Below are 21273 nucleotides of genomic sequence, written 5' to 3' on the forward strand. Positions count from 1 at the left end.
TCAAAAATATATTAGTAATATATCATTTTTTGGGAGTTGCTAATTTTGAAGACATTTTTGTTCAACTAAAAATATTCTGTGTTTTCCTACGGTTTATGGACGTTAGAGTATTTTCATTTTTTTGACATGTGATAATGAAATAATTAGAATACACAGCAAAAGTGAATGTCCAATTCATTCAAACTAAATACTAGAAACGAACATTATTAACATAGGTTTGGCAGTTCTTGTTTTTGTAACTAGCTGTGGACTTAAACATCTTTGAAATATTTGTATAGTAGATAATTAATAATTAGTTATAAGCACAGTGGTATGTATGGAGAATTAATAATAAAATTTATCTTCTCTTCAAATAATTTTATTATCTAACACTTGCGTAAAGAGCAGATAGCCCTCGTGCAGCTTTGCGCAAAATTCAAAAACAAACAAAAATTTGCATAAAGTGGACTCTTTGTTTTAAAATTATATCCTTAAATAATTTGCGGGGTCAAGTAAAACTACATCCGATATCAAATACATAATACGTTAAGCTACATTGTTTTACACTTGTGAAATAACTACAAGAATAATGAAAGGTTTGTTTGTTGTTAAAGTACAAATAAAGCTACACTATGGGCTATCTGTGCTCTACGCACCACGAAAACTGAAACTTGATTTTAGCATTGTGAAGTTGCAAGCAAGCCCTTATGCCACTGGAAAGAATAGTGAAATGAATACTAAAGATTTATTTTCCATTTCTTTTTGTTAAAATACAAGAATTCAAATTTTGATTAGGTGTGTTTTCAATGTTAAGTAAAATTCGATGGTAGAATTTAAGTTTTGCCAGATTTTCTCACTATTTGCAAAAAATCTCCTGTCAGATTGAGTAAAAAAATAAAAGAACTGTTTAATTTTCAAATTTTCAGTTAATCTAGGAGTACAGTAAAACAAGTTAAAGAAGGAAAGCTTACAGAATAGATACATATAAATGTGTACCTGTATCTGTATACATACATGAGACAGGAAGAGAAAGCTGATGGAAATAAAAATTCTGCGTATGTGTGTGTAGGAAAAAAGTACAAACAATCTTGGAATGATGATAATAATTAATCTGACAGTTCTGTGCCTTATCGTCCAAAATAAGTGATAGAAATGACAATTAGTTTGTTAACATGCTTGAAATATCTCATTCATTATGTTGTTCCCTTCTAAATATCCTTGGATGTGTCCTAAATAGAAACTTTCTAAGGCTTCAACAACAGGAAAAGATGAGAAGTTTTCAATCATTGCTGGTGTGATTAACGACCCCCAAGACAGGGTATGCTGTGTCTCCTATATCATTTGAAGACTGATAGAACTAAGGAGCTCACTTGAAAAACACCGACAGTACAGGAAAGGAGATGTTTGTTTCTAATCAGTTTAGAAGGATGAAGTAAACCGAGTTGCGTGCATCTTGCTGCGAGTTTTATAAAGGCTACTTATTGTCTGTAGGAAATTACGGAACATTTTAAACTAAGACATGTGGCTTTTACGTTTTATTTTCTCAACTAAGGAAGTATATTTCTAGGAGAATGATTCATCATAAAATCCACTAGTTTTTTACGATGAACTACACGTTATCGTCCATTAATGTATGCTGCTTTCATATTTCCATTCAATATAGGCTACGACGTACAAAGTAGCGATACAAATGCAAAACAGATTCCTTTACTGACTAGATCACCGAGGTATTTAGAAGATATTCTCAGAGCAACAGCATTTTAATTTACAATTTTCGTGAAAAATATACTAATATACATTATAAAATATGGAAAAGTAGATATATAAATTTATGGGCGTGTAGGTTGTTGGACGATTACATAATAGATATATTATTACTGACTGATTATTTTTCAATTAACTCAATGTTACCCATTATAACGATGATTTTAGGAAAGAATTTTATGATAACGCACCGTTTCAAATTTTCCACCAGCATAACCGCTAAAAACCGTGAATCTATAAACGAATATATACTTTTAATTAAAAAAAAATCATTCTTATTTTGTGCTTAAATTTTGTTCTAACTGATACTCTTTATGTAATAAACAAGTTACTGTATAAAACACCGTTATCTATCAGAAAATATTATTAGTCAACCCATTTTACTACAACGTAAGAAAACAATATTTGATTAATTAAATATAACTATTAATCAGCGTATAGGTATTACTTAATGGCAGGTAAAAATAATATTAAAATAAACCTCATTCTAGTGTTAACTGTTTAATAATGAAAAAGATACAGCGATTTCCATAATTTCTTTTAGTCGTTGCAAAACTGTGTGTGTGTGTGTGTAAAAACACGCGTAAATATTTTATTTCATTTGAACAAATGTATTAAATATTCAGAACCAAAGGATCAATTTTGCAGTAAACTGAAGTTTACTTGTCTTTGTTGTGATAGTGAGGAACTTACTTATCCAGCTTTTCTTTAATTTAAATATATTACCTGCGTCGTACAGTATAAACTAAATTAAATACTGGAAAGTCGTTGTTTTTCCAAAATCTAGAAAACTTCCTGCTACTTGTATATGAATTTAATTCGCGTATAAATTTCTTATAATTGTCAGATAAGAGTAGTAAAGGAAGAAATTAACACGCTCTAGTAATATTTTTCACATCTGGCTGTTATCCGAACAGGCTACGCCCAGCATTTCTCAGAGTTCCATCGTAAGTCAATGACGTTAAACATAAAATATTAGTGAGGTGCTTATCTTTTCTGTTACTTTACATGCACTGTTGTTAACGGCGAGTATTAAATCGATAAGAAGAGGGGACAAACTGGAAAGCTTTCCTAAACGAACAGTTAGACAACGAAATAAAAACAAAACTGGAACTACTTTAAATACTATCCTCTCGTAAGTTCTTTTCAACTGAACTTGCTATTCAAAGAATACAAACCTACACTACTCAACACTCGTTCCATTTCTGATTTTGCTAAAACATCCAGCATTGTAACCACAATGGTACAACGGTTTAATCTTAAATACTCATAGGTTCGTTGGCGACTTTATGCGCATGTCTGTTGGGTAGAGTAAGAGATGGAAAAATGACGAAAAATTTCAAGAGGGGTGAGAGTCAAAGAGCCTTTTATAATAGTACTGGCAAACGTAGCACTTGTTTTCTTGTACTTTAGCGTTTGCGAGAGCATTGTTTACAGCAAAGAAACAACGAACATTTTTACTTGTTCCTTTGTGCATTTTGTGGTTTACGTTTTGTTGAAATTACATAAAAAATGAACAACCTAGCAATCTTAACCTGATTACAACTACCGCGAGAACAGTCTAGTCTCCAATCTGCAATTGGATGGAAAGCGTCCGCGTGACTTAGAGTATCTTATTGAGATAGGTAACGTTTTGTTCGATCTATAAAGTGTAAAGCAAAAAGGGCATTTTCCGGGCGGACATGATCCGGTACAGTTAGGATGAGTAGTAATATCATTCCTATAGCATCTCTATTATCTAAGGGAAAAATATGAGAAGGTCGTAGGTAAAGAGATAAAATATCTGAACAAAACATGCAGCAAAGGACATGAACGTGAGAGCGGAAGCAGAAGAGTGAAAGGGAAACGGACAAGACTAAGAGGTGAGGTATAGCAACCACACGTACAAACGAACGAATCTATAAATATAATGATTATCTGCTAGAAAGGAACTGTAATATATATTCTACAAAACAAAATGATGGTGTTTCAGAAGGAAAATATTTTTGGTATAATTTGAAATAGAAAACGTTTAATTGATCGTTTTCGCTCTATTTACGCGTCTATAACACTGACGTTGTCAATAACAGATGAGCGTCAAAATTTAAATCTGATTACATATAGCTATATATAGTCCGTCGGTGTTTGATCAGACAGTTCCACCCTGAGTTATTTTAATTGCATTAACATAACAGACTGAAAGGACTAGAACCAATTGTTACACTTAATATTAGGTATCTGATATTAGCTCGCTGTATGATAAACATATCATTATAAAGATTACACTGAGACTATGGTGAGTCATAATAACACGGAGATATTTCCCCATCTTATTAATTTGTAACTAAATAGCATTTAGGTATATTTATTATTCTCAGAGAAGATTAATCTTGCTGTCTCTATATGTGTATATATATATCAATCTTACTCTCCCTATATGTGTGTGTGTGTATATATGCATATATATGTATAATATTTAATATTGCTCTCCTTATCTGTGTATATATATATATTAATCTTGCTCTGTTTTCATTCTGCTCAAAACTAGTCTCAGTTTGTGTTTGGATGTTCCTTTTGCTCTAAACACTTAAGTATGGACTTGGAAAGTTTTACTGCAGTAGTGAATCCCTCTGTGTATGCCTTGTTTTCACCTTAAATTATATGCCTAACGTACTATAGCACCATTACTCATTTGAATATTTATGTTTCAGCAGTATGTGTAACGTACACACATACACATTTATGTATTGTATATTTTTGTTTTATAATAAATGTTCTCATCAGAGTTATGGATATGAAATTTTCAGTAAAATACTAAGTTTGTTTTAAATTTCGTGATAAGCTACATTAGGGCTATCTGCGCTAGCTGACCCTAATTTAGCAGTGAAAGATTAGAGGGAAGGCAACTAGTCATTACCACCCATCGCCAACTCTTGGGCTACTCTTTTACCAACGAATAGTAGGATTAACTGTAACAAACTGAGGCATCTTGTATCAGATGAGAAACAACAAATAGAAAGGTCACACGCAAAAGCAATCCACAAGTCTCACGCAACAGTTTGTTTTATTTAATTTCGCGCACAGCTACATGAGGGCTATCTGCGCTAGCTGTCCCTAATTTAACAGTGTAAGACTAGAGGGAAGACAGCTAGTCATCACTACCTACTGCCAACTGTCAGGCTACATTTTACAAACGAATATTTACATTATAGCACCCTCACGACTAAAAGGGAGAGCATATGTGATGGGATTCCAGCTTCTGAGTGGGAGTCAAGCATGCTAACCACCTGCCCTTGGCTGACCCGCTGTTTGTCTAAGAGAAATATTTTGCATCATTACTCTAGTTTCACTGATGTTTACCAAACAAATCGTTGCATAAAAGTTACAGAATATTTTCTCAAATGCAGGGAATAATGCTAAAATCAGAAAGGATTTGTAAAAGTTACATAAAATACGAAATATGCAAAAAACATAACAAAGAAGTGCTGTGAATAAAAACCGTAACCGTAAGGATTTGCTGGATAGATAAATATCGTTAATAATTCAGATTTTTTAAAGAGAAACAAAGTAGTAATTCTAAACAAAACCGAGTTATTCATTTTTTTTTATTCTTTTAGTGCAGTGGTTCCCAACCTTTTTTTATGCCCCGCACCCCTAAAAAAATTTAATATGTTTCCGCACCCCTTACAGTAATTATTTATCTGAGAATAAAGGTGAAGGTGGCCAAAACAAATGTTATCTCGCACCTCTGGTTGAGAACCACTGCCTTAGTGGAATCGATGTGTTTTGTTTGCATGGTTTTGGAATCGTAAATAAATACTCTGAAAAACTGTCTCGTTCTTCCTTTTAGGATATTGAAATAAAAATTTGAAATCAAACAATGAAATCCTAGGTTTATTCTTTATTTTAACCACTGTATTGTTTTCAAGGTGACATCACTATTAACTTATTTAAAATAAGATGACGTTAACTCATTATCCAAACATGTCGCAAGTTAAATTAAGAGTTAAAGATTTCGTCTTGAACAAATTGTAAAAATATACATCCCTAAAATGAATAGAGAATTATAGTTTTCTCTAAATTTGTTGTAATATATATTGATTTTATTTTAGAAGATTGTAAACACCTCTTTCACAGAAAGCTAGTTTTAGGTGGAATTTAGTACTGGAAAGTATTTGATTATCTACTCGTCAAGTAGTGCAAGCTCTTAATTCAACAAAGTACTTTTTCCTTCCTGTCTTTACTTGACGAGCTAGAACATTCTTCTTTCCTGGCTGGGAAAACAAACTTGCCTGGGATGAATGAAAAAAAAAATCTCTCCTGAAGTGATAGACACTTTTCTGGAGATGACAGAGTGATTAGACACAATAATGAAAACGTACTGAGATTATAAGAGATATTTGTCGTTCACCTATGTGACGAGAGTAGTGAACTTCAAAAGATCAAGAAGACCAAGGACAAACTCTTCTCTAGAAAATCCAGACACATTAATAAATACTTCATACAAAAGCAGCCCTGTTGCAGTATACGAAGAGAACTTTTTAACAAAAAGGATTTTGGTTTGTTTTGAATTTCACGCAAACCTACTCGAGGGCTATTTGCGCTAGCAGTCCCTAATTTAGCAGTATAAGACTAGAGGGAAGGCAGCTAGCTAGTCATCACCACCCACTGCCAATTCTTGGGTTACTCTTTTATCAACGAATAGTGGGTTTGACCGTAGCATTATAATGCTCCCACGGCTGAAAGGGCGAGCATGTTTGGTGTGACGAGGATTCGATCCCGCGTCCCTCAGATCTCGAGTCGAATGCCTTAACCACCTGGCCATGTCGGGGCCATCTGAGAAAAACCTTTTATCCAAGTCCCTATTGTGCACTCTATTAAAATTGGGTGGTAATGGGAAGCAGACATATGGGAAGAAACCAATACAGCAACACTTCTTCAAGCTGCAAACGTATTAAAAGAGTTAATCGGGTGTGGCTGCAAACCAGGGAAAGAGCTCGCACGTTTTATTTCTACAATAAAAATAATTGTGGTTGGATAAACACAGATACACGTTCAGATTGTAGTTCCACACATGAGTCCTGTTTTGTTTTAAAAGTTTTATTGCAGAGAAGAATCATTGCAAAGTAAACTACATGTCTGATTAATTGTATAATTTTGCTAAAAATGTTTGTGAAATTATTATGGATTCTGTGACTAAATGTTAGTTGCTTCCGCTGTATTTTATCGCTTGATTGTTTGTTTTTAATTTTGCGCAAAGCTCCTCGAGGGTTATCTGCGCTAGCCGTCTTTAATTTAGCAGTGTAAGACTAGAGGCAAGGCAACCAGTCATCACTACCCACCGCCAACTCTTGGGCTTCTTTTTTACCAACGAATAGTGGGATTGACCGTAACATATTAACGACTGAAAGGGCGAGCATATTTGGTGCCACGAGGATTCGAATCCGTGACCCTCGGATTACGAGTCGAACGCCTTAACACACTTGGACCTGCTGAACCCGTTTGAATATATACAACATGTTATGTATTATTCTTTATTTCAGATGAGTCTAAGATTTATTATGTTAGGTATTTCTATTTCAAATAAATGTAAAATTTTACTTGAATTTAGTAGTTAATTGAATGTTAATATGTATTAAATTTATTCTGTTTGCTAACAAGATTGATACACACAATTTTCTTTTTTTAACACAAATACATTTTAATATACAAACAAAAAATAATGCACTTTTTAATAACGGTCATTATTAATAGTTATTACAAATGATGATTTGTATACAAGAGTTTTTACAAACTTACAAACAGTTTTAAGTATTATAGCCAGTCTAGAACTGAATATTTTATTCACGATCCAGGTCCACGAAGAGCAAATTAATTCTGAGTTAATATTGTCACACTTCGTTTAATTTTTGTTTGTTTGTTTTTTTTGGAATTTCGCACAAAGCTACTCGAGGGCTATCTGTGCTAGCCGCCCCTAATTTAGCAGTGTAAGACTAGAGGGAAGGCAGCTAGTCATCACCACCCACCGCCAACTCTTGGGCTACTCTTTTACCAACGAATAGTGGGATTGACCGTCACATTATAACGCTTCAACGGCTGAAAGGGCGAGCATGTTTGGTGCGACCCTCGGATTACGAGTCGAACGCCTTAACACGCTTGGCCATGCCGAGCCGCAAGAGGTGGTAAACGAGATTTAGGTTAATTAGCAAAGCTGTAAATATGTAGTGCAGAGGAAACCAAGATACCTTAAAGCTTGTGAATTTAGAATGACTGCTTGAACTCTTTGCTGTACTATAAAGACCGAATTGAATACTTGAAAACAAATAATAAATACTGTTCTGAACGCATCAGGCTAGTAGTCTCTTAAGTTTTTTTGACGGATTTTAAAAAATCCCCAAATTCTAGTGGATTTATTTTTAAAAAAACATTTTCCTGAATTAATTTCGTGTGATATAACTTATTAGAGCCAGATAACAAACTATCGCTTAAAATAATTAGATCGACTGGTGCGTGTATGTAACCATACACAAACCAATAATATATATTTCTTTGTCCTATTGAAATGAATGAATAGACAGATGGATTAAAACATAAAAAAAATTCACGTATTTCTTTGCCCTACACGAGGAAAGTTGCTATGCTAATATTATAAAGGAAAGTTGAGTTGGCCGACCAGAAATCTGAGTACCTTTTACTTATGTATGTATGTGTGCGTTGTGTGTTAACGTTTTTATTTCCAGAATTAGAAATTCGTTAATTACGAATCTTGTCTTAGTACAACTAACCGGATGTTCTACGTAAACTGATCGAGTTCTTATCGATCTTACATTTTGCATGTTTATTACCAACATGCGGATAAGAAAAAAAGAGAGAATCCAGAGAGGAGTTTTTTGTTTATATAACTCCTGCCAACAACACGTGCTTTGGTTCACATAGCAGTCACGCAATGATTGTGAAGACCACAAATACTGTCTGTTTAACATGGCTGTGATTGTACGTAGCTCTAACTATTATTATTATAATCAGTGCCTCATTAGTAATAATTACGGGTTAATCTAAGGTTATTATTTGTTATTTTTTTATCAATAAATAAGAGGGTTTAGTTTTGTATTAGGTCCGTTTGCACGATCTGTTTGCTCTACTCCAGTTCCAGCCGCTCCAGTTTCTCAGCGGTAAACCTGAGGGCTTACAATACTAAAAATTGCGTTTCGATACTAATAGTAAGCATAGTATAACCTTCTAGTTCTTTAAAAAGAAAAAATTCCTTGTTTCTGAGGAATAAAATGTTTCGACTGTTAATCAGCGATATGAGAAAATCCACTTGTAGAGAAAAATATATATATATGTAAAAACGGCTGGTTTGTACATATATTTTTCGACTGTTAAACCACACTTCCATTGTTTGTATTTAAGATAGTTTTGTAGCCGTTAAATTGCAACACACAGATACTTTATTTTTTCACCTTTCGTAATTTAAAGATTAAATATTTAATTGAATAAGTTATAAGCACAATTTTAAAAAGTAAAAAAAAAAATTATTTTCAAGACATACATTCGATCGAATATTTGCTGGTTCATTGTTTTCAACCGCAATATTTCACTTTCAGAATATTTTCTGGAACAAAAAATTAAGTATATAATGAGATATTTGAACCGTTTATCGTATTTAGCATAGTGTGAGAAAGAGAGTTTTTGTTAACGCTGTACAGTAGAACACCTTCAGTACTTATAAGGAAAAGTCACGGAGTGGTAAGTCTAAATATTCACATATTTTAGCGAAATAGATTATATGTTTCGTTACAATTCATAGTCTGTCTACGCTTAAGTTAGCAATTACATATGAAGGAAAATGGTTGACATTTTCTTAGTAAAGCGCCTCTCTTATATTTAACCTAAATGTTTTACGATATAGTTTTCTTCTACAGATTTACGTCGTATGTGAAACAAGCCAAGATTTTCTGTAAAATTGTCATGTTTATTGATTCACTTTAATGAACTGATGATAAAGTTTCGTTTAAAGTATAAGTTGCATCACTTCACAATGAAAACACCTTTAAATCTTATCAACATAAGTGACCAAAGTTAAAAACCAATTATTCATTGCACCAATTCGTTCACTATGATTCGTCCCTTGTTGGGACAGCGGTAAATCTTCGGATTTATAACGCTAAAAATCCAGGGTTTGATTTCCCTCAGTGGACATAGCAGATAACCCGATGTGACTCTGCTATATTAAAACACACACAAAGACACTTCGTTATGATTCATGGTTATTTCATGGTCTGGGTGAATAAATTGGCTCCCTATGTTGGATTCACATGATCGTACACTTCATAAGACTTTTTTTTACTCTGTTTAAAAAAAAATACTTTGATCATACCTTGTTGTCGTGAAGAATACGCGTTAAGTTTCTGCTATTCAACATTGCGCTGAACAAATAATTCAGTATGAAATATAATATGAGGAAAAATCATGAAAGTCAAGGTTGCACACAACTTATTTTTATTACTATTATCGTTGCAAAGTATTTGCACAAAGGTACAGAAAGAGTTGCCTGTACAAAACCGTTCTTAATTCACAACTGATATGCCAGACAAAAGGTAGACAGCAAACTGTTAATGATTCATTCCTATATTAGAAAAATACATATCTCGAATGAAGAAGCTACGACATTGAAAACTTGTAAGAGAAATTTTTACAGTTGGCACGAGCATGGCGAGGTATAGTGGTCAACTAGCTTGAAATGTGGATCCTAGGATTCACGGTTAGCTATACTCATAGTCGCAAACCTGATCCTACACTTTGGTTCAGTGGACGCACAATAAAAGTGACTATCAGATCCAATATTTTATTTTAAAAAGTGTAGTTGGAGAGTTGTAGGTTAGCGCTTGCTGATAACTGAGAATGTTTGATAGAATGCTCAATTATCAGCCTCGGAATGGTACTATTTTATCATATACTAGCTAAAGTAATAAAATTACTCTGAGTCAAGGTTTGTTGGACTTGCATATGTTTGAAAAGTCTAGTAAATCAAATAAGAATAATTAACTGAACGTTTCTTTTGATAAAATGAAAACAAATGTTGACAATTAATCAGTTTCGTATGGCTTCACTAGGTTTTGAGACATAACAAGTTATGTAGAGCCATTTTGTGTCTAGGCGTTTGAGAACCGTAATCGTTGTCTACGGAAACTCCGCTTGTTGGCTGATTAAATGCCAGACATTTGAAGTGTAAAGAATACATCGTTAGGCCAACATCGATGATCTTTGAGATCATTATTTACATCCATAAGATGTATTAGCCTCTCATGCAATACTTGAACCTCACTTTGATATTCAATTATCTATGAAGAACGTCGTGCAAGAAGCTGAAGTTCAATCAGTATTTGATATATTTCGTTACTTGGCAGACTGAGGACGTGGAACCCCTGGGTATAAATCAAAAGTCTATTTTTGAAGAGTGTACGTTATCCCCCTACACACACACATGTAAGCTTTTTATTTTTAGTTATAGTGCAGAAAAAGGATGTTTAGTATGAATATTAATATATTTTCCTGTGTAAAGCTCATCTTTTTTTTCTTCAATAGTTTGTGATGTATATACGTGGGATGTTAGCAGTTTCTCACATCTGAATAATAATAGCTACACATAGTAATGGTATAATCTACTTTGCAAAAATAATAAATGACGCCGTATAACATTTTAATCGGATACTTAAGCTTTGGTCCTGGCATGGCCAAGTGGCTAAGGAACTCAACTCGTAATCTGAGGGTCGCGAGTTTGAATCCCCGTCACACCAAACATGCTCGCCCCTTTCAGCCGTGGGAGCGTTATAATGTGATGGTCAATCCTACTGTTTGTTAATAAAAGAGTAGCTTAAGAGTTGGCGGTGAGTGGTGATGACTAACTGCCTTCTCTCTAGTCTTACACTGCTAAATTAGGGAGGGCTGGCGTAGATAGCCCTTGTGTAGCTTTCCTCGAAATTGAAAACAAACCAACCCCATACTTAAGCTTTCTTTACACTTAGTTTCTTAACAGGACTACCAGCTACTATATGTCATACAAACTGGACATGTGGACAGAAGGCAAGAACTTACCTTTCATTTAACATGTTATTGCGTGGATGGAAATACACAAAAATATATCGCTGTGTACATGATGATACTGGGTTTATTGGTAAACAAGAGAACAACAGAAGTTTAACATGGATAGATGTATTTATAACAATTCTGTTTGCAGACGTTATAACCGGAAGTGTTGTTTTCCATTTTCTGGATTTATATAAAACTGCTGCATCTATTTAACTCACTCAAAGAGTGCAATCACGTGTAATTTATTTACATTTTACTGATTTTTAGTGTATGTGTGATTTGCCTTACTCGTTAATATACCTATTCGTTTAATTTCGTTTCGGTACTTAACCTAATAAAGATAAAATGGACCAAATAAGATATCTATAATTGTACATTTGTCGTTCTTTTCATACAAGTTAAACCCAATCAAGGTATAAACCATGACGTGGTGATTGTTATATTTTGTAAGGTATGTAATTTATAGAAATGTTTCTATAATTAAACTGAACAATTAGAATATTTTTAAACTGAAATTAATAGAGGAGTGATTACAAATATTAATAATAAAAAATATACTTGTCAACACCAAGAAAAGCAAGGTAAGATGGTACAATTTAACTGTCTACAACATGGCTGTTTAACTAGATTACATTGATATCCATTCTTGTTTAAAGACTATCCTTAAGGGAATAGCGATTCTTATGTATTATGTATATTACAGCATATTATGTATGTATATAACAAAACTTGTATGAAATGTCTACACACGAATCCAGTACAATGTTAAAATGAGAAATGTGAAAATGTATATCTAGCTTATAAAACACGCTAGTTATTTAAGTGTTTTACCAACTTGATGGTACTTAGCGAATATTAATGGCTGGTTGTCTCATAATTTTACTTGATTATATCTTTATTTCCATTAGTTACCTTAAAAAATCTTCACACAAACACGAAGCGTGATCTCTTGATACAGGGATAGTTCTCTAGTTAACAAGAATATTCAAATCAGTAAGTTACGTGACAACCATAAATATGTAGTTACAGTGGAAAGAAATGTATCAGAAATACATTGTGATTATTTGGCATTTGTTAGGTAGTTTTATACTACCGACAATTGATCACAAGTATATGTAGTAGTCTTATCGTCCACTTTGATGCTAATTATTTCTACACTCATGTAAAAAAAGTGTTTTAAGATCAGGAATCCAGAGTTTCCAATATAGAGATAACCCTTGACGTTAGAAAACAAAGGAGTATGGATCATTTTGAACACTAGAATCGTTTAGAAAGAGACCTGCAATAATTCGTACAAAAGCGGTGATAAGCACAGTGTGGTGACTTGTAACAGGTAAGAATGCAAGAACACAAAGATCGGTGGTAGAATACGTTCACGTGATCCGGGTAACAGAACGTAGCATTACAAAGAAAGATTTTCGTTTAGAAAAGCGACACACGCCACGTGTATACAAATTATTTCCAGTTGGTTAATCCATTCAACTTTGTTGGGGAGTGAAACGGGAATTGATGTTATTTCATATAAATAAATATCGCCCGAGTCACTGGATGCAGTGCCAATGGATCTCTTAAGACTGTTGAAATGGACATTGAAAAACCGTCGTCCTTATACAATAGATGGCTTATGGAAAACGTGTACAAAGGAAGGATATGATTTGGACATGACAGCATTAAAAACTCACTTCTTGCAATGAAAACTACTCTGTAGCGTTATAGTCAAGACACCTGGTCGTCAGAAAGAGGACGATAGAACAAAACTACACGGATTGTAACGACATGATGAAAACCCCAAATTGTTTCAACATGACGTACCCAGCCTTCTGTATTGTATTATAAAAAAGTTTACCCAGACAACTTGTCTAGAAACTTTTATTTTCTAAAAGGTGGGTTTCTTGTTATCAAGTGTCAAAACTTTCTCTTGTTTATTTCGATCAAATGATTTTTTTTTCACTTTATCGCAAAAGTAATTGCACCAATTCCAGAAAATTTGAGACAATATATCATGTACTGGGAACTAGACCCCATTGCAAGTCGACCTTCTTTACGAGTTTTGAATATTGACTGACTTTATTATACAAAATTATATAATAGTGTAGAAGTCTTCATTTATCCGTGCTGATATAAACTGAAGTCGTTTTTCGAAATTTGTATTCACAATATTTCGTCATGTAAAATGCAGCTGTAACCACATTATTTTCTCCGACGAAACCTTAAAACTGTGTTGCCATTTAACTTTTTTAAAAGAAAACTGAACAGTAATATCAATAACCTCTGAAGCAACGGTACAGTGAATTTCTAATAGAAGTTCGTTTACGTTATTTGCATGCGTATGAAAGTACTTTGAACAAAGGTGTTATGTTTGAATGCCTCGCTTATGAGTCCGTTTTACTTGGCTTTTCTACTTCTTACAACAGAAAACGAAAAGTTCCAAAAACTGAGAACCTTGTATTTCTGTCTCATTCTGACAACAATTACGTAAAATTCTACTGTTTGATATTACATTACGTATTTCCCAGTTCTCGATTGTCACCCACGATAAACTTTTCTTCGAATTTAATTTTTTAAAGTATTTGTGAATTAGTGACTAAATAGCGGAGAGCTTCCCCAGGAAACAAGCTAGAAAACGTTTAGAGAACATCAAAGGTTCTCTCTTCGGTTGTGGTAGCTTCTTTGGTAACCAATACTTTATACAAGAAGCTAAACATTACTTCTATTTCTTCTTGTCAGGGAACGAACATATATCGCCATTATCACGTTTGGACATTTCATGGGACATTCTTCATATTGTATTTTTATACAATCTTTATAATTAATCCTCCGCGGGGACAGCAGTAAGCCTATGGATTTACAACGCTAGAATTAGGGATTTGATTCCACTCGGTGGACACAGCAGATAGCCCGATGTGGCTTTGCTATAAGAAAAATGCATTATAATTAAATCTTTGTTTATCAAAGTTGTTTGTCTTTTACACTTGTACACGTTAGATGACATTCGATTACTAAAGCTCCGACCGTGATAGTTTTGTGATCTTACACAGATTATGATAACTTACATGGGGATTTGGGCTCAAGTTTGAAGCATCGTCATAGAATCAGTTAGATCTTCCTTAGCTAAATATATTAGTGTACTTTTGTACGTGTTACATTTCTGTCTTTTTGTATGTGGTTTAGAATTGTTTGATGTGGCAATTTTTGTTAGTGTGTATGTTAATGATACGCCAATGTGTTAGTTTTGATATAGAAAGTTTTCAAGGAAGCCCTAAAGTGTAATGCTGATGCAGCTAAAGCTCTTATTACCTACAGATATTTTGAACTTATTTTTATTTCCTTGTTATTAGAGGATATTGTGAAAAGTGAGGGTTACAACTGAGCACACTTGTATACGGTGTGCCAGCCGATAGAACCTGGACATCAGACAAGTGTTAACAGCAGAAAAAAAGAGGCAACGTTTTTGCTGGATATCAATAGGCATATTGATGGTTTTTGTTACTGTTCTACAAATTTTATTAACGAGAAATTGTTTATGTTATAAAAGTGAGGCTTAAACAATTTAATATCAAATGTGAAAAAGTAACTGTGCACTTATGTAATCACTCGCAGACTAGTTAGTTAGTTTTATTGAAAAATGTGTTAAAACTTCTCACGTTGCAGGACTGCTTGAAAAGATAAGAAGGAATAGCACATAAGAAACTAGTGAAAAAAAAAAAGTTTTGATTTGGTGGATAGCTGCAAGAGGACATCGAGTTATGATGACGTAAATCTTTAAGAAATACTCATTGATTTTGTATTGTACCTTTGATCAAACCAGTCAAAACCATAGTCGTGCATAAAATATATATCAATTAATTAAAATGTATTTATCTCGCCTGTTTAGCTAACCTTGTATAACTTGCACTTTTATAAAATCCTTTATATAATTGAAAGGTTTATCAAATTCTCATTGTTTCCTAATTATATGATTAACTTTGAGATGTTTTAAAAAGCTGTATTACATACTGAAGAATAAGAGGCTTTAATCGCACTTTGTACTGACGTTTTGCATATGATAAAACAGTAGCATGTCGCTGTATATGTGAGTCCTGGTGATGTGGATGACATACGTAGCATATTTAGCTCAAGTCGAATTCTTGACCATATAACTGTTTGTATTTTTGTAAGTGGGCAGGGTTTCTTATAAAATAAGTGTCTGTGACTTGTTCGCAATAAATGTAGACCATAAACAGACGACATATAATCCACTTGTTTTAAGATAATATATTCAAAACAAGTCAAACGTATGTACAAAAACTCGTTACACTATTGGTTTTCAACGTTGAATCCAAGACTCTAAATAATTCTCTTTTTCTTTTCAAAAGATTACACAGGCTGGCTCAGTTACTTTAAAACCCAATTAACTGCTTTTTCCTTAAACTTAGCTGTATCGGGATACATGATATTTGTGTAGTAGAAAAATATTTCTGTTATTCTATTTCTGAGGACGTTCACTTCTTTTGTTTATTTAAACGTGGTCTTGGAAGCTAAGATCCACTTACTGTGGGGAGTCCGTGAAACGTTTGCCAATATAAAGAGTCTAAGACTTATCTCGTTGTTCTTTACTACAGAAAATATGGTGTCTGAAAAGTATATAATTATATCCGTAAGAATGTGCATGATCGACAATGCTTCAATGGAACCATGGGACATAAAACATCGTTCTGACAAAGAAAGTATTCTGAGAAAAAAACAACAAAAAAACAACTTAATATGGAACCTGATTTCAGGAAAACATACTTTTCATTCCTGATATTTCCACTAAAAGATGTTTTTTACCAACATTTGTTTACGTATGCTCAGATGTTCAATTGGTTCTATAGGTTCACAGGAACATCGGAAAGAAAAATGTACATTTCTCAGGAGTACAGTATTATATAGTATAAAGTATATTATATATACAGTTGAGTATTACTTTTACTTTGGGATTTAGTTAATATTTTAAAGATTGTGAATGTCAACGTTGATTACACAGATCAGCAAATTTAATCTTCATAAAAGTTGTTTTGGTAACATAGTTTACATAATTCAGCTTCGCAGATTTCGAAAACAGTATTCGTTCTTTTTTGTATCACGTAAGGATTCTTTTTATAAACCGGGAAGAAAAAAAATTACTTAAATCAAAATATTACTTTGCTTACCACGATGAATATTTTTTTATTATTGTGTTTGGGTTCTGGAACGATCGATAAGACTCTCACATCGCGATTGGTATAAAGAAATCTATAGCCAGTGGTTATCAACACATTAAGCATGATAAGATGTGACTTCATTTCAATGAAAATTATTTACTTAGGTAAAAGTACAAATGATGTTTTGTAAAAAAATATTGTATATGATGGATAAAAATTAATATAATTTTCGGTTTCAAAGTACATGAATTACTGGAGAATATATAAAAAATTAAGACAGTAAAATCATCGCAGGCCTGTGTCACTTCTCTGAAATGAACAATTATTATGTTGCAGTAAGATAAAATAGGTAAAGTGTAATTTGCATTTGAAGTTTAAGCTGAAGTAGGTTATAAACAGTGAGATATTATTATTCTGTGAGAAGTAGGTTATAAACAGTGAGATATTATTATTCTGTGAGAAGTAGGTTATAAACAGTGAGATATTATTATTCTGTGAGAAGTAGGTTATAAACAGTGAGATATTATTATTCTGTGAGAAGTAGGTTAAGTTTATGTTTGTTTGTTTGTTTTGAATTTCGCGCAAAGCTACTCGAGGGCTATCTGTGCTAGCCGTCCCTAATTTAGCAGTGTAAGACTAGAGGGAAGGCAGCTAGTTATCACCACCCACCGCCAACTCTTGGGCTACTCTTTTACCAACGAATAATGGCATTGACCGTCACATTATAACGCCCCCACGGCTAAAAGGGCGATCATGTTTGGCGCGATCAGGATTCGATCCGCGACTCTCGGATTACGAGTCGAACGCCTTACCACGCTTAGCCATGCCGGGCCGTTAAGTTTTTGAGTTTGGAGTTTTCCCACAATATCACTAAGTTTAAGTAACAGAAACCTTCTGTTATGGTTTTAAAAATTTACGCTTAGGTATTTGTACTGAGATTTTAATGTTTTATAATTTATAACAGAGTAAAACGTCTCATATCTCAAAATATTGGACTACTCTAGTTGGAGTGGAGTAAGCCTGTATTAGATGGTTTAATATGCTAAATCATCTTCGCATTTATACGTTAAACATATACTAAATTTATCATAATATTATTTTAATTTATTCTTTATAACTAACTTTGATAGAAGAAACGTTTTATACACAAAATAAATTTGGGTAGAATGAGAAGGTTTTCAGAACAGTAATATGAAGGAGAAATTTATGTATCTTGGGTAGCATCGAAGTAAGCACCTTATTAAATTTCAATCTAAATGTATCGACTTATGACCATAAATATATGGAAAACGTTTCGAGCTGCTAGCGAAGGTCTTCAGGCTCAAGTAGCTTGAAACGTCTTGTGAAACTTTCTACACGGGTACACCCCATTAACAACGTCTTTCCACTGTATTCCTCTCTCGAGCAGTCAAGGCTTACTGTATCACAGCCTTCTACCTACTTCTCTGGTATTCTTGATTTTATCACGTAATAAGCTAGATAGATAACTGATGTCATTTAAAATAATAAAATGTGTCCCATGAGAAATTCCAAACAAATGTTGAAAATAGCGAATAAACAGATGGAAAACGTATGAAAGGAAAATAATTCCAAATTACTAGTAAATATGGTAGACATTAGACCTAAGTGCACCACAGAAATATACTGAATTTTACGAGTTATCATATAAACTTATGAGGTTACAAACACGCCATTATTCAGATATCATCAGTCATCAAAATGAGGTAATATTAATTGTGTAGAGCTATTTTGCTATCCATTGTAGCGTAAATTTGTCCTTAATGTTTGTAAATTCATTTAATATAACATCATTACTAAAACAAATGAACACTAGTGATAGGATTTTAGGGTTGGCTGCATTAGTTTTGTAGGACAAGAGCAATACTTTTAACAGTGAAGGAAATTGAACTTTAATATCTTTCATAGGTAGATACTGACCTCTTGCGTGTGCTTCTAAAGGTCTGATAAGGATGAGATCAAGAAAATGTGAGATGTCTGAGAAGTCTTCCCTATCTAATCCCATACAGACAGACTGTTCTTTTAGGAGGCCCAACTCGGGAAAAAAGATTTGCAGTGAGCTGCTTGAAAAATCCACACATGAATCAACTGCAGCTAATACAAACTTCCACCATTCTTTTTGCGTTATTCTTTGGAAAATAGATTTAGAAAATGGCTAAACTTAAAAAAAACCTGCACCTTTAAGATATTGCAATGAGCGCGAATGCAGAAAATGTCCGAGTTACTCTGAATTTTAAGTTTAGCTTAATATTTACATAGTTAGAGTTTTTGCTGTAAACCTGAAGTACACGTAAATGGAAAATAATGTAGTACGTGATAAAAAGCACTGGGCACTAACGACTATTAGATGTAGAAAAAAAATTGGTATGAACCTTAAATGTTTTACTTCGAGAGTACCACCTTTGATATTACTTCTCATAGCGTATTTCATGCGTGTCACTATGAAGTGAATAAGGCTATTTGATAAATAGTCTACGTTTACCAAACAAAGCCAGTGTGCTAGCAAACAGTATAGTTTGACAAATGTATACATTAACAATAAAAAATTTTCATACTGTATTTTATTTCTCTCCACAGATAAAATTACATCATTCAGTCCTGGTCTCTGTACATGTTGAAGATGGGGGAGACAACAACTTATCATGCTCGACTTGTTGTTTTTGGTGGGGGAAGAGTTGGAAAATCTGCAATTCTCAAGCGATTTCTTTTTAACACTTTCAGCGAAAAGCATTTCTCTACTGTAGAAGATTTACACTATCGTGAATTTGCAATAGGCGCTCTTACCTTGAAAGTGGACTTTTTGGATACTGCAGGAGATAACCAATTTCCCGCCATGCGGCGACTGTCTATCGCCACTGCTCAGGCTTTCCTTTTAGTCTACAGTGTTGATAGTAGCAGTTCCTTTGAAGATTTAAAGAAATGTTTCGACGAAATTCGTGAACAGCGAAGTGAAATTCAAGATATTCCAATTATCATTGTTGGAAATAAACTGGATCTGGCAGCTGAAAGAAGAGAAATCCTCAAGGAAGACGTTGCAGAATGGGTCTTCTGTGAAATGCCACAGCTCTGCGTCAAAGTGATGGAATGTTCTGCTCGAGATAATATCAATGTCCGAGAAATATTCAAAGCATTTCTACAACTTTCCAAAATTTCAATTCCCCCAGATACAACTGGTTTACATCGTCGTTCCAGCGCTCATGCTTCGGGAGGGAGCAAATCCCGATCCTCAGAAGAAACTTCAACTCAACGGCGTAGTCGCAGTCTGATTCGACGAGTCAGTAAGAAAATGACAAAATTTCGAGATGTTCCCCAAAGCGACACGGAAACAAACGAATGTGTTACTTCGTGAATTTTATAAAGTTGGTATTGAAGTTTAAATAACAATCGTAAATTAGTAAATTACATGTATTGAATCTTATTTAGTGTTCTAAATGACGTCTTGTTCTTAACCGCTTTTTGTTTTCGTGAAGTTTATTTTATATTTAACGGTTATCACATACTTAGCAGACTCATTTAAATTATTCGATTTATTTAAAGTTTTGTCATTATTCTCAGTCTAATGTTTCCTTAACTACTACGTTTACCTGTTATTTATACAATGGTAAATAATATCTGAGAATTGCTGTATGTAAGGAGACAAGTGTGCTTTCCGTTCGTTTTGCCTTTCGTGTGATTTGTAATGAATCAGGTTATTGATTATTTTTAACGTACAGTTTCGTGAATCATATTCTATACACTGTCAGTATATATAATTCACTGGTTAACTTTATAAAGATGAAAGTCGAAGTTAAACTATTTACAATAAAAAAAGAACAACAGACAATAATTTAATTCTAATAACGAATTTGACAAACAGATTAATATCATTCACAGCATTTCTTCCTTCTCTGATTGTACAATGGTGAATTTAGAATAACAAGTTCAACATAGACGAAGGTTTGAATTTTTCTCTTTTCAGCGTCACAAACATCATCATTCATTGAAAGATTAACAGCCTATATACGTATATATTTATCTATGCCTTCAGGAATACATCCATCCGTACAACCTCATCATAAGATTCTTTAACATTAAACAAACATCTTTGTTAAGCAACAATAACAAACTCTGTGTATAAAAGGATGTAGTGTGTTGTCATAACTTGACTGAAGCCAGATATTAAACTTCATTGCAGTTGGCTTATAACGATACCCAATGCATATTTTTCTAGTTTGTTAAGGAATTTAAATTGTTTTTCTCTTCCACAATTGTTAAGCTTCGACAGCGCGAGTTAATGTGA

The 21273-nt window shown here is 33.5% G+C and overlaps 1 protein-coding gene across 1 annotated transcript; it reads left to right on the forward strand.

Annotated features, from left to right (window-relative positions):
• The first annotated feature begins 3073 nt into the window (after positions 1-3073).
• LOC143225886 (GTP-binding protein Di-Ras2-like) lies at positions 3074-20626 on the forward strand. Its single transcript, XM_076456043.1, has 2 exons — positions 3074-3605; positions 19572-20626. Exon 2 carries the CDS (start codon positions 19606-19608, stop codon positions 20341-20343), a length of 738 nt encoding a protein of 245 aa, XP_076312158.1. The 5' UTR covers positions 3074-3605; positions 19572-19605; the 3' UTR covers positions 20344-20626.
• The last annotated feature ends 647 nt before the right edge of the window (positions 20627-21273 follow it).

Source organism: Tachypleus tridentatus, chromosome 9 (assembly GCF_004210375.1).
Source record: "Tachypleus tridentatus isolate NWPU-2018 chromosome 9, ASM421037v1, whole genome shotgun sequence".
Classification (NCBI taxonomy): Eukaryota; Metazoa; Arthropoda; class Merostomata; order Xiphosura; family Limulidae; genus Tachypleus; species Tachypleus tridentatus.